Below are 14,120 nucleotides of genomic sequence, written 5' to 3' on the forward strand. Positions count from 1 at the left end.
CCATAGAGATCATCTAGTCCCAAACTTTTGCCCAATATAAAAATCTCATCTCTTCTCTGCTTGAATATTTAATAATTGCAATTTGCTATCTCACAAAGCAATTAATTTCTTTTTTGGATAGCCATAATGATTAGAAACAGTAATCTGTTGTCCCTCTTCTTCCCACTGGACCTATTTGAATTATTTAAAACCTTTCCCACAGGTAGATTTTTAAAAGATGACTGTTTCACCATAACAGTCTTCTCCAAGCCAAACATTTTGAGTACAATTCATTTATTTTTAGGGAAAATCCCTAACAAGTTATACTTCATCAGAGGTTAACATAATATCTTTTTTTCCCCTTTACACTTATTTTTCAATATTTTGGTTTCCCTTATATTTAATATTATACCTTTAAAACTATTATCTTTAGAAGTAATCTACAGGCTTTAGAAAACTTCCTTCCAGAAAAAAAAGTTCATCCCTCCTGATTAGAGAAATGCAAATAAAAGCAACTCTGAGGAACTACCTTACAGCTAGCAGACTGGCCAATATGGCAGCAAAGGAACATGATAAATGTTGGAGGGGACGTGGCAAAATTGTGACACTAATACACTGCTGCTGGAGTTATGAACTAATCCAACCATTCTGGAAGGTAGTTTGGATTTATGCCCAAAGGGCTTTAAAAGAATGCTTGTCCTTTGATTCAGCCATACCACTGCTGGGTTTGTACCCCAATCAGATAACAAGGAAAAAGACTTGTACAAAAATATTTATAGCCTTGCTCTTTGTGGTGGCAAAAAATTGGAAAATGAGAAGGTGTCCATTGATTGGGGAATGGCTGAACAAATTGTGGTATCTCTTGGTAATGGAATACTATTGTGCTAAAAGGAATAATGAACTGGAGGAATTCCATGTGAACTGGAATGACCTCCAGGAATTGATGCAGAGTGAAAGGAGCAGATCCAGAAGAACATTGTACACAGAGACTGTAAGTTTTAAATTTAATATCCAATGCCTCCAAAGTATGATATTTATAAAGATTTTATTTAAAGTGCAGGGAAAGAGTCTCAACTCAACCTTACCACATTGCCTCCTTTCCAAAAAGCCCCGTCACCACGCCCACAACAACCATATCAAAAACAGCCCATGAAACCCACAACCAATAGGAAAAGGCTTAAGGAATTAAGGGTATGGTGAAAGGGAGTTTGGGTAATGTAGTTTTTAAAAGGGATACAAGGTCTTTTCAACTTTACATTCCCCCCTGTGATCCTTTTGGGAGACAAATCTCCCCAATGGATCATGAAAACATAATCAAATTAAAGCTTACAATAATTCAGAGATAAAAGGGAAATAAGAGGGAGAAAGAACAAAACCATTGTTCAGTGCATTGACAATAAACCATTTAGGGGGCAGTCCCCTTTTTTCTGGCATAAAGTGTCCATTCAAAATAAATACATTCAACCCCCCCCCAAAGTTCAAATTCGCCGTGTCTCAAAATTCACTCTGGATCCTTTGGTGCAGTGTGTGGTCTCTGCATGCATCTTCATGGCATCTTCTGGATTCTGGGAGGTAGTCTTCTGTTCTAAATTAGAGTCAAATTCAAGTCCAAATTTACAGAAATAACATAGTCATTCAGAGGAGAACAACTTTACAAGACAGATATACTGTGGTAAAATTGAACATAATGAACTTCTCTACTAGCAGCAAAGCAATGACCTAGGACAATCCAGAGGAACTTATGAGAAAGAACAATATCCACATTCAGAGAAAGAACTGTGGAAGTAAAAACACAGAAGAAAAACATATGATCGATCACTTAGTTTGAAGGGGATATGATTAGGGATTTGGTGTTAAATGATCATCCTATTGCAAATATGAATAACATGGAAATGAACAGCAGTACATATATAACCCAGTGGAATTGCTTGTCAGCTTCAGGAGGAGGAAATGTGAAGCATGGGAAAATCATGTAACCATAGAAAAATAGTCTAAATAAATAATTTTTTTTTTTCAAAAGGGTTCATGACATACAAAAGATTTGGAATCTCTTCTCCAGTCTAAACTATTTTCCCATTTACAAATCAGAGAATTGAGGTCCAGAGAGAGTAATAGTTTAGTTAATTCACACAGATAGCAGGAATTAGTTTAGAATTTAAACTTAGTTGCTACTTCTGTTAGGAGTTATTAAACTAAATGGAGGTGATCCTTTACTTCCAAACTCTCCATCACCATGTCAGTAATTTCAGTTAAGTTTTTCCTTAACTGATAGTTATATGCTTTATTAATGATTTACTCTTAAGTGACTTGGTTTAAAGTATATCTTTCTTTCTAATGTCTTTTCAGAATGGTCAGCAGTTATACCGGCACATTTATTTGGGCTGTAAGGAAGATGACAATGTTCAAAAAAACTTTGAATTACTCTATACTTCCCTTGCTCTTATAACTATTGAACTGGCCAATGAAGAAGTGGTTATTGATCTTATACGAGTAGCCATTGCTTTACAGGTAATATCCCAATGTTTGAGATTCTATTTCCTTTTTGTACAGATAGACTAGGAGTTGATGCTGATTATAGCTTATCAATACAGAATAAGTATACTGTTTAATTTAAAAATTTTTTAAATCCTGTTAGTAATCATTCATACTTTAGAATTTTCATTTTATCTCCATAAATGGATATTATCTGGATAGGTTTTTATACTTTTTTGCATTGTTTTAATGCATATTTTTCCAGAAAAATGCTAAAGCAATATTAGTAAGTGGATTTATGTTTATTTCTTATTAAAGGATAATGCCATTGTTAATGAGGATAATCTGCCCATGTTTCATCGTTGTGCTATGATGGCATTAGTTGCAGCATATCTCAACTTTTTAAGTCAGATGATAGCAGTTCCTGCTTTTTGCCAGCATGTCAGCAAGGTAATTTATCCAAAAAAAAAAAAAGTTCATTTTAAACTTTTTAATATGTCTTCTTTAAGTTTTATTATACCTATTTTGGTTTTATGGAATGTAAGATTATTTGAAATAATTCTACAAAACTGGTAACATAGTCATCAGTGTTATACATTTATGTCAGTATTTTCCAATAATTGCTTATCCTTTTTGTTTAACATATTATTTTTGTTGTAAATACTTATTAAAATTTTCATTTAATTATGTACATACACCTTCAGTTCAAATCTAAATTTCTGCAATTTTTGTATATCTTGGCTTTTATTTTTAAAGCAAACTACTGATGTACTGATGGATCCAAGTCCTGCAAGGTGAAAATGCTAATTGTTTGCTTAGCTAATCTAAATACAGCATTTTCTAAAGGATACGAAGTATATTTAGTGAACTGCAGCTTTAGTTAATAAGTGGTGATTTGGAAGGTTTTATGAACCTTTAAAAGTGCACTGAAGAATTCTGTTCAACATAACTTTTAGTCTTTGAAATTAATTTTCTGGCTTAAAATAATCCCGTTTTTAAGAATTTTGCCAGATTACCGTATTGAATCAAACACTGTCTAAAAATGGAAGCCATTTAGAGTAGTGTACAGAAGTGACAGTATTGCTGAGGAGTTGTTAACATAAAATGGATATTTATTGTCTACTCTGTTGAGACAAATTTGAAAGGATAGATTTTTGACCAAAAAAAAAAAAACAAATTAGTAATATCTGAGAGAATAAATACTAGTTTCAATGAATCTTTGCTGTCTACAATTGTATTTCAGTGAAATATACGAGATTTCTCTTAATGCTTTTTGAAATAAAAAAATTTTGGTTTTCATTAATGTCTTGATTTAACTATATTAAGCGGGGCAGCTAGGTAGTACAGTGGATAGAGTGGCATGTCTGAAGTCAGGAAGATCTGAGTTCAGATCTGGCCTCTGACACTTACTAGCTGCATGACCCTGGGCAAATCACTTGAGTGTTTCCCTCAGTTTCCTCATCTATAAAATGAGCTGGAGAAGTAAGTGGTAAACTAGTATCTTTGCCAAGAAAACCCTAAATGGGGTCACCAAGAGTCAGACACAACTGAAATACCTCAGTAAAAACAAATTATAATAGTTGAAAGAAGTCCACTGAATTCCATACTTAGGATATATTCCATATGTTGATCTCTAAAGTAAATAATAATTTGAAGTACTTATTTATAAACATCTTGAATGATATTTTCAAATTAATAAGTAATTTTGATATGCTTTTAAGTGATGCTTTTCAAAAATATTTTTCAGGTTATTGAAATAAGAACAATGGAAGCACCCTATTTTCTACCAGAACATATTTTCAGAGACAAATGCATGTATGTCAAGATTTTTTTATTGTACAAGAATTACCAGATTTTTAAGGAATATATTTATAAGGAATATATTCCTATAGTGTTTTATTATAATCACTTTTTGTTTTCTTTGTCTTTATGTAATTCTTATAACTCATCCCTTTCATTGAATTAAAGGTTATTTTAGGTATTGAACTTGCAAATATAGATACACACTTAACTACAGACAGTTTTAAAGGCAAAGAAGTATTTGCTTCATGGCAAATTATTAAGGAAGACTATTTTTTTTTCATTCTTTGTTTTTGTTTTTCCACTGTCTCTTATAATACTTAGCCCATCATGGCTGCTTAATAAAATATTTATTGATTATTTAACTTGTGCCTAAAACCTTGCAATCAACTTGTGTCTTATAGAGTAAGACTCACCATAGAGAATATTTTAAATATGTTTCTTTTAGATAACACTGGGTTTTAAGCATGACTTCACATAAGAAATAATCATTATAACACTGTTGACTAAATGAATAATCAGTGTATTCTATTCTCCCTTCCTTCCTTCCTCTTAAAAAAAGAGATTTGACCAAATCCAAACTGCTTTTCATTATAAACAGAAACAGCTATGTGATGTCATGTTTGATGAAACAAAGGAAGTGAGTCAGAGGACAGTGGGTTTAAGTCCTGATTCTGATGCTTATTACTACTTTGTGGCCTTGAGGAGATCACTTTATTCCCTTTGGGCTTCAGTTCCTCCTTTGTAAAATGAGGAAGTTGGACTAAAGTTGTATTATAGTTTTAAGCAATGAACTTAGGACTTTTCCTGGGTGAGATTAGTTATAAATCCTGAAGTTTCCCTTTTCTTTTTATTTCCCATTTGACTTTCTGATTGCTAGAAAAATTAAAATTAAGTTAAGCAATCATTATTAACACAAAATATTTAAAGTAGGGACACACTCAAAGACCAGAAAACCCAGTATTTTTAATGATAACTCTTTTTATAATACTAAATCAAAAACAACGAGTTTGGGGATAATTGTTTAAAATGTTTCAAACTTTTATATAGCCTCATGTTATTATTGCCTATACTATTTCTACTCTTCTTTATTAGAATATAGTCATAAAATCAACATGCTTAATATTGAAAGTATTGGTTTCTTAGCTTCTGTGTGTTTTCATCTATCAGATGCATTTAAACATAAAATAACAAATAAACTGTTTACTTTCACAGGCTTCCAAAGTCTCTAGAGAAACATGAAAAAAATTTGTATTTCTTGACTAACAAGATTGCAGAATCATTAGGGGGCAGTGGATATAATGTAGAAAAACTAACAGTGCCATATGTACCACAAGTAACAGGTAAGATAATAATTAGATATTGTTTTTATGGCAATATTTGAATTCATCATGTCTTTTCATACTGATAGTACAAATTCAGGGTGTGGGTGTGTGTGTGTGTGTGTGTGTGTGTGTGTGTGTACACATTGTATCAGCTTTGTTCAGGAGGATATTGAGAGAGTTCATTGTGTTTATTTTTCCTCTTAAATATTTTGTCCTTTCAGATGTTTTAATTTTCAAAAAGGCAGTAAATTATAACACAAAACTTTTTATATTGATTCTAAAATTGTGTGAAATTAAAATAAATATTTTCTCCTCCTTGAAACCTGTTTTTTAATTGCATATAGGGAAGTTTGATAAATTGTTTGGTTTAGTTTCTTTAGTTAAACTTAATGATAGAAAAATTTTTTGACAGAATATATTAAAGGTGAGGACTTTGATGCCTCACTGATTTCTTAAAGGCTCTTCTGGCAGAGTATAATTTGTCTTGTGTTCTGCCGATCTATAAGGACCAGATACATCATAACAGACCACACATCTGCTGTCGTCTTAACTCTAGCTTAATTAAAATCAGAAAGGCTTATCACCAAGAAGTGGGCTCATGGGGGATGAATTTATTCATTCACAGAAACTTCCAAAGGCTTTCTGACTGCAGTGTTATAAGAATTGTGATCTGTAGAAGTGGAGGAAAGGCCCACACTAACCAGATCACAAGTCTTTATTGTAGTCAAATAACTGGCAAAGCAAGGATTATGCTATTTAGAAGGATCAGTATAATAACATTTCCTCCTAAAGACAGTGGGAAAATGTACTAAATCACTATTCTTTCCATATTCCTGAAATAAAGAGATTCCAAAGGTTAAAATAAGGTATTACATTATCAGAACTTTATTTGTATACCTCAAATCAAAGAATGTGCCCTTTTTTCATCTAATGCTTTAATTTTCTCAGAACTTCTAATTTCAGTAAAATCAGTCTTCCATTGTGTATTGACTATACAGAAGTACATGAGGTACTCTTGGCTATAGATTAGAAAATAGAAGAACATTGTACATGAGGAGATATGTTTCTGTCACTTCTACTTCCTGTTAGTTTTTTTCTTTCATTTTTTTTCCTGTCTAAATTAGATTTATTTTAAGTCAGATTAGTGTGAGACAGAAATACAAGCTTTTGAAGTAACAAAAAGTGAAATTTGTGCAAACTCTGAGAACATTCAATTTGTTTTGTTTCTGAATAAAGGTATTAGTTATTTTTCTTGTACAAATGAGATCTCCCAAAAAAAACTGGTTTTCCTTAAACATGATGTATATAGTAAATGTCATTGTCTTAATAATATTTAGATGTTCCTACATTGATAAATTATCCAGTTTTCTCTTTGCCTTTATTTAACCGTCTTTTGTTAGCCTTAATATTGTTTCCTCAATTTGAATGTTCAGAAATCATAATTCAATGAAATCTTACATATTGGCAGTAATGTATCCCTTAAGAAAATACCATTTTCATTACAATTAAATGGTTTAATAGGACTATAATTAAAATAGTAACTTTTTCTCAATATCACCACAGGTTTATTTATAGAACAACTGATACAGAATGTGTACAATTGTTATAGTAGTTATGCTTAGTAATAGTATGTAATATAATTTAAATGACTGTGTCAACTTTCTCAGATTCTGTTCCTCAGGAATTTCTGGGAAAATGAAAATGTTTAGAATAAAACACAGTAGTAGAGTTTATATAACAATAAAACTTAATTTTTTTTCATTCTTATGAAATTTTTGGATTTAGCTTTGTTTCCTTCAGGCAAAAAACCTCATAAACACAGACACAAGCACAAAGGTAAATCCAAGTGTCAATTTTGCCTTTCCCTTTCCCTTGCTGCCCTGTAGGAAAGTACACACCTAGTTTAAAATAAGAATGCTTTTAGAAGACTTTTAGAAAACTGAACCAAAAGACTGTTCTATGTAGTTGTGATCTTAGTGGTTATTCTTACCTTTTCTATAACCATAGATTATTTCTCCTTTTTCTGCTTATTCCTCCCCATTTCTTTTTTTATTCTTAGATAAGATTAATTTCAATTTAGTTGTTGCATTTTTCTTTTTCCTAAAAATGATTAGTTTTTTTTTGTTCTCTTAGTAGCTTGCCAATTTTATTGCTTTCCTATCATTGATCTGGAAAATACTGAAAACCTTAGTAGATAAGAGTATGTAAGAGTTTTCTTGTTTTCTTAGGCTTTGTTGTTGTCATATTAATGAATGAAATGTATATTCAATAATACTTAAAGCTTATGGAATTGATGGATGTAGACTACCAAGTGGTATTCCATCTTGTAACTTTCTAGAGCTATCTTGGTTTCTAGTCAATCATTAGTCTAGTCTAAATTCTGTCTTGTGGTAAGTTTTTAATATGGGAAATGGGGAGAAAACCTTATTGTATTATTTGAACCTATACCTGGGTGACCAAAACTAGAACACCTACTATTTAGAGACACCTTAGCCAAGGTCCTATATTATGTCAACCAGAAACAAGTCAGATTCAAAGATTGATTTAAGATTTTTTTTTTTAGAATTATATATCTCAAGCCATATGTTTTAAATGAAAACTGGACCCATATTGACCAGTCAATTATTGTTTTCATATTTCCTTTAACTATGTATAGACATTCAGATGGAATGAGATACCTCTTTATCTGAATTCAGAGAATTATACCTACATTCACCCTCCTATACCAAAATTGGAAAATCTCTTAGTCTTCCATTCAATTTGAAATGAGATTACTTAATGCTATGTTGTTTCTTTTTAATTAATTGACCATATTTAATTTGATTAATTGTTTTTAATGTCTAAAAGTTTGTGTCCCTATGTATCTGTGGTCCAACTTTGAGCTGAGGAAGGAGCTTAGTTCCAATTTGTTAGGCAGTTGGATGCATTAATTAACAAGTCGATAACTTCAGAAGATTGAACCTTCATTTCCTCAGTCTTTTCATCTTTCACTCGTCACAAATTGAATTAAATAAGAATAAATAGTGATTCCACTTTAGGCCAGTTAGTTATTAAATCAGTAAATTCTTGCTTATTACCTCATGATTGCTGCTTTTTATGTCTTTCTAATTCTAATATATATGAGTTTTGAGGGACTATTTTTAAATGTCATTTTTTTAATAAGAGGCATACCTACCTAGACTTTTTTCTTATGACTTTCATATCACCTCAAATATATTTGATATTTTAAAGGTGCTTTTTAGTATTACCAAATATTTTCAAGAACAGCCTATTTGATGTTTTTGAGAAGAGGAAATAACTTCAAATATATTGGTGACTGTTGTAGTTAACTATCATTCGTCTGAGATCTGAACAATTATATAAACTCTCTAGACTTAAGAAAATCAATGACTATTGTGTGGAATTTTTAAATGATAATTTAAATCATTAGGGATTGCAAGTCCCTATGAAAAATTAAAAAATACTTTCAAAATCATTACTGAATGAACAGTAATCATCAGAGTTAGAAGAGACTAATACATGAATATTCAAGTCAGAAGCCTCATTTTCTATGAGTAAACTGAAGCCTGTGGAAATGAAATTACTTGTTCATGGTCACATGGCTAATTGGTTGGAGAGTAGGAAATAGAATCTATGTTCCCTGATTGTCACTATATATGGCTCTTTCCAATATGGAACACTATTCTTCATTATTTTCAATAAAATTTTAATGTATATTTTATAATCTAATTATTTGAACTTTGGTAAACCAATAAAAAACCATTAAATAATGAAATCTTAAGTGTTGGAAAGGATCTTAGAAACTATCTACTATAATTTAAACCTGAATAAGAATTCCTTCTAGATTGAATTTTAATTAAATGTTTAAATACTTCTAATCAACAGCTTATTTCATCAACAGCTTATTTACACTCTTTCTCCACAGAGTTTATACTCTAAACACTACTATTTACACAGTTCTATTAAGCCATTCTTAAATGGCATGGTTTTGAGGTTTCTCACAATCCTAGTCACCATGGCTGAAATTTTGCCAGCTAAATAATGTCCATGTAAAAGCACAATGCTTCCAGATGCAATCCAAAAAAAAAAAAATACAATGTGAATATTATTTCCCTATTCTTGGACTCTATAAATAACCTTTGCTTTTATGACTTCTTTGAAGCTGCTAATTCATGAGGACCTTTTAGTCCTCTAAAACCTCAAGATCCTCATCAAATGAACCACCATCTATCTATGTCTACCCATTATTGTATTTGTGGCATTGTTTTTACCTGAATTTTTTGACATTATATTCTTATTTAATTTCTTCTTCATTTATTTGGCCCAATGGTTTTGCATGGTAAGATCTTTTTGAATACCGCCTTTCCCTTTAACTATGATAACTATCCTTAGTTTTGTGTCTCTGAAGTTTTCCATATGTGTTTTATGCCTTTATCCAAGTTATTAATAGTTAAATAACTCAAGAAGATCCCTGGGCTCTAATGGAGGCCTTTCAGCTTGATGCCAAATCCTTAATTATCACTCTGTAGGACTGACTATTCAAAAACAATTCTGACTATCACTTAACTCTACCATTTTATTTTGCTGAAATTTAGGCTATAATTTATGAGTATTTATTTAAAGTCCCTACCTTCCATCTTATAATCAATGTTGTATGGTTCCAACACAGAAGAGTTGTAAGGACTAGGCAATGAGAGTTAAGCAGCTTTCCCAGGGTCATACAATTAGAAGTGACCAAGGTCATATTTGAACCCAGAACCTCCTATCTCTAGACCTGCCTCTCAATCTGTTGAATCATCTAGCTCCCCCTTATTTTAATATTTTTTTGGACTTCATTTTAGCAGTCCCTTAAATAGTGTTCTAGATCTTATGCCCAAACTGCAACTTCAAGCTGCTTATGAGCCCCCCACATTACCACAGAGAGCAGAGTGAGGAAGTGTTCTCATTGGACAGCTGGGCAGAGGAGCAGGGCATGCAAAAAATGTCCTTGGGTACTGTGGAAAGGAGGAGGGGAGCAACCCCCTCAGGCCTGCCAAAGCATGCATGCCATACCTTCTCCAACATGGTTCTAGAACTTTGCTATGAAATCAGTTCAAAGTACATTAATTAAGTTGTTACTTTGTGTAAGCCACTGTGCTTACATTCTACTCTGTACACATTTTACAGAGAAGTATGTACTAAATTGAAGTAAAGCATTAATAACTATAGCAGGAGGAAAGACTTTTGTATCAGAAATGACAGCTGAGCTAATCTTGAAGTCAAAATTTTCTAGTGTTGGAGAATAAGGAAGAGTTCATTTTAGTTATGGTGGATAAGCTATGCAAAGACTTAGAGATGGAATTAAATTTAAGGAATTGATAAGTATAGTTCAAATTGATTAAATGTTAAAGGACAAAAGAGGATCATTTTGAAATTGGTCTGGAAGGGTAAATGGGACCTACATTATAGAGGACTTAAATACCAGGCAAAAGATAATGACATGGGCAGTGGGAAGCCACTGAAAGTTTTAGTACAGAAGTGATGTCGTCATATATGTGCTTAAGGAATATAAATTTGGTACCTATATGGATGATGGAGTAAAGGACAGAGAGACTAGAGCAGGAAGCTATTACAGTACTCTGGGATAGAAATGATGAGGATTTAAATTAGAATGGCAACCTGGCAAGTAGAAAGCAGGGGCAAGATGCCATAGATGTCATGGAAATAGAATTAACAAGAGTTAGTAATTGATTAGACATGGGGAATAAGGGAAGATACCAAAGGATGGCACCAAGTTTGAGATTTTAGATGACTGGAAAATATATTTATACAGGAAAAGGGCAGTTTTGAGGAGGAATGTTATTGAAAAAGTAAGATGAATTCCATTTGGGACATGTAAATTCAAGATGCTGCTAGCAAAGCCACTTGATGGGACATGTTCAATTTGTAGTTTGCAAAATGGAAATAAAAATCAGGAGAGAGATGTGTTAGCTATATGGATTTGGAAATCATCTGCATTGAAATGATACTTGAACAAATTGTGAATTGATGAGATTACCTAGAGAAAAAATAAGATGGCCCAGGCCTCGAACCTTAGAGAGTATTCATGGTTTCATGTTTGAGAACAGAATGATGATCCAGCAAAGGGGATTGAGAAAGACTGAACAAGTGGGACAATTCAGAGAGCAGTATTCCTGAAGCCAAAAGAGGAAACAGTATTTAGTATCCAGAATAGGGTGTTATCAAGTGCCCGGAATTTCAGGAAGGTCTACTAGAATGAAGATTCAGAAAGGGCTATTGTATCTAACAGTAAAAAGACCATTGGTAATCTCAAAGAGAGCAGTTTCAGTTGAATTGTACTTGTTGGGAATTGAGGAATGAGGGAAAGATAAAGAAAAGGAGGCAATGATTATAGATGGCTCTCTCCCCCTCAGGATTAACTATTGAAAGAAGTGGGGAACATAAAACATGACATCTAGTAATTCAAGCATGGTTGGTGATGGGACAAACCCAGGGAAAATCCAAGATTTCATTAGCCCAAGAAAATGGAGAGTGTGAAGCAGAAAGATACAATATTAACCTGGAGGTTTATTTAACAATGTTTGTTTAGGGTTCTGAGGGAAAAAGATAAAAGGGAAAGGGAAAATATGGACTGTTTGTGTGGGATTAGGGATAAGAGTTCAAGTAGGGGTTAGAAAGAGAAAGGATTTTCATTTCCCCAGAGATTAGTTTAAATAAAGGGAGCAGGAGACAGGAGGTTAGTTAACCCCACTATATTGTTACGATGAACACTGCTATCATAGGACAGTGAGATCAGTTTCTGTGAGTCGGTGAGACAATTTCTATGAAAAAGTTAGGGAGCAAGGATAGAGGTAGTAGCTGGTAGAGATGTCAAGGAGTTCTTCCATGTGTCTTTCTCATTAAACAATTGATGACCTACTGAAATTTAACTCATTTGATGGTAGCCTTCACAGCATTATCCCAGCATGGTGGCAGATGATGCCCATTTAAGAATGGAGCTCAGTTCCCAAACTCCCAAGTCCCTGGTAGCACTTTGCTCTGTAATTCTTTTGATTCTGTGAAACCTAGAATTTGTGTTAAATTTGAGTTTCCTTCGGGATGGGCCTTCCTTTGCTTCTTATGCCTACGAACTCTACGTCTATTGCTCACTCAAGAGGGGAAAAAGCTTTGAAATCAAATCACATTGCAAAATAGAGTGGAACAAAGGGATCAATTAAAGTTAATTCTAGTGTTTTGAACTTGGGATACTGAATAAATAGCTAGTATATAGCAATAGGAGTAACTATAGATTCCATTTAGATAAACAGGTAATAGAAGGAAACCCATCTTAAAGGTAAGTTGTAGGGGATATGTTCTGTCTCCCTGTAATAAAACATGCCATTTTTTGACAAGTGGTGCTTGTGGTGATATGATGTGGTATAAACAAGTGAATTATCCTTTGGACAGATTAATGGGATTAACTGGATCTTGGATGAAAGATGGAGGCTAAATATAGAAGATCTCTATATAGGTATAATAGTTGAAGCCATGAGGGAGAAAATTTAGTGTCATTGTAAAAGAGAAAAGAACAACTCTTGAACCCATGGGACATACACATATACAAAGTATCAAGAAGAAAGAACTTCGAAAATGAGAAATGAATGAGACAAATAAGTAATTCCAAAAGTTGAAAATATAGTTCAGGTATTATAGTTCAGTGTTTAAGAAAAAGAAGGGGAGAATTTCAGAGAGAAAAGGTTAATCACTACTTTCAAATGCCAAAAGGTCAAAAAAGGATGGGAACTAGAAATTTTACTTAGATGGAAGTTATTAGTAAATTTCAAGGATGCAATTTTGATAGTGTATAGTTGCAAGATGATAAAGAGTTAATACTGGCAATAGCAAGGAAACTATGATTATTAAATTTTCACAAAGTTTGGCACTGAAGATAAGATTGGATTTAGATATGATCACCTTTCGCAGTAATGCAAAAAAGTCCCCAAGGGCCACAGAGGTTACATCCTTCCCAAGTAAGAAATGGTATATACAGTAGCTAAAAATGCATATAAACAGAGGTCACTTTTTAAAGATTTTGGTTTAATTCCTTGAGATTTATTTTTTAGAATTTGTCATATCAAGACATTTATTAATACTAGAACAATTATGTTAATATCCTTTGCAAATTTCTAGTTCAGTGATACTGGTTAATTTTCATAAATCATTAATATAAGTTTGAATGTAGAATACTTCCCTTCCTAGGGGAATGTTTATTAAGGCACATAATAGAATCTTAAATATTCAGAGCTAGGCAGATATTTTTTATTAACAGCCAGATGAAACCATTTAATAGTATATGAAAACTAGCTATAACATTGAACCATAAATGAGAATAAGATTGTAAATGCTTTCACCTACTATCTAAGGGGAGAAAAATTAACACGTACTAGCTCTTGAGATCCCTAATGTGTTTATTAGCTTATTTTTTGTGTCCTTATATGCGAATTTATTAGCCATGCAAAGGCATGTCTTTTCATTGACATTTGTTTTGAGGCCATAGTTTTCAAC

At 32.6% G+C, this 14,120-nt stretch overlaps 1 protein-coding gene across 1 annotated transcript in view; it reads left to right on the forward strand.

Annotated features, from left to right (window-relative positions):
• The window catches only part of EFR3A (EFR3 homolog A), a 161,173-nt gene that overhangs the window by 113,841 nt on the left and 33,212 nt on the right, over nucleotides 1–14,120 (forward strand). Inside the window, exons 14-17 of the mRNA XM_044684304.1 lie at nucleotides 2,326–2,487; nucleotides 2,770–2,901; nucleotides 4,199–4,266; nucleotides 5,467–5,594. Of these exons, the coding sequence (XP_044540239.1) occupies nucleotides 2,326–2,487; nucleotides 2,770–2,901; nucleotides 4,199–4,266; nucleotides 5,467–5,594 (490 nt within the window). The remainder of the gene's footprint in view (nucleotides 1–2,325; nucleotides 2,488–2,769; nucleotides 2,902–4,198; nucleotides 4,267–5,466; nucleotides 5,595–14,120) is intronic.

This window comes from Gracilinanus agilis, chromosome 1 (assembly GCF_016433145.1).
Source record: "Gracilinanus agilis isolate LMUSP501 chromosome 1, AgileGrace, whole genome shotgun sequence".
Classification (NCBI taxonomy): domain Eukaryota; kingdom Metazoa; phylum Chordata; class Mammalia; order Didelphimorphia; family Didelphidae; genus Gracilinanus; species Gracilinanus agilis.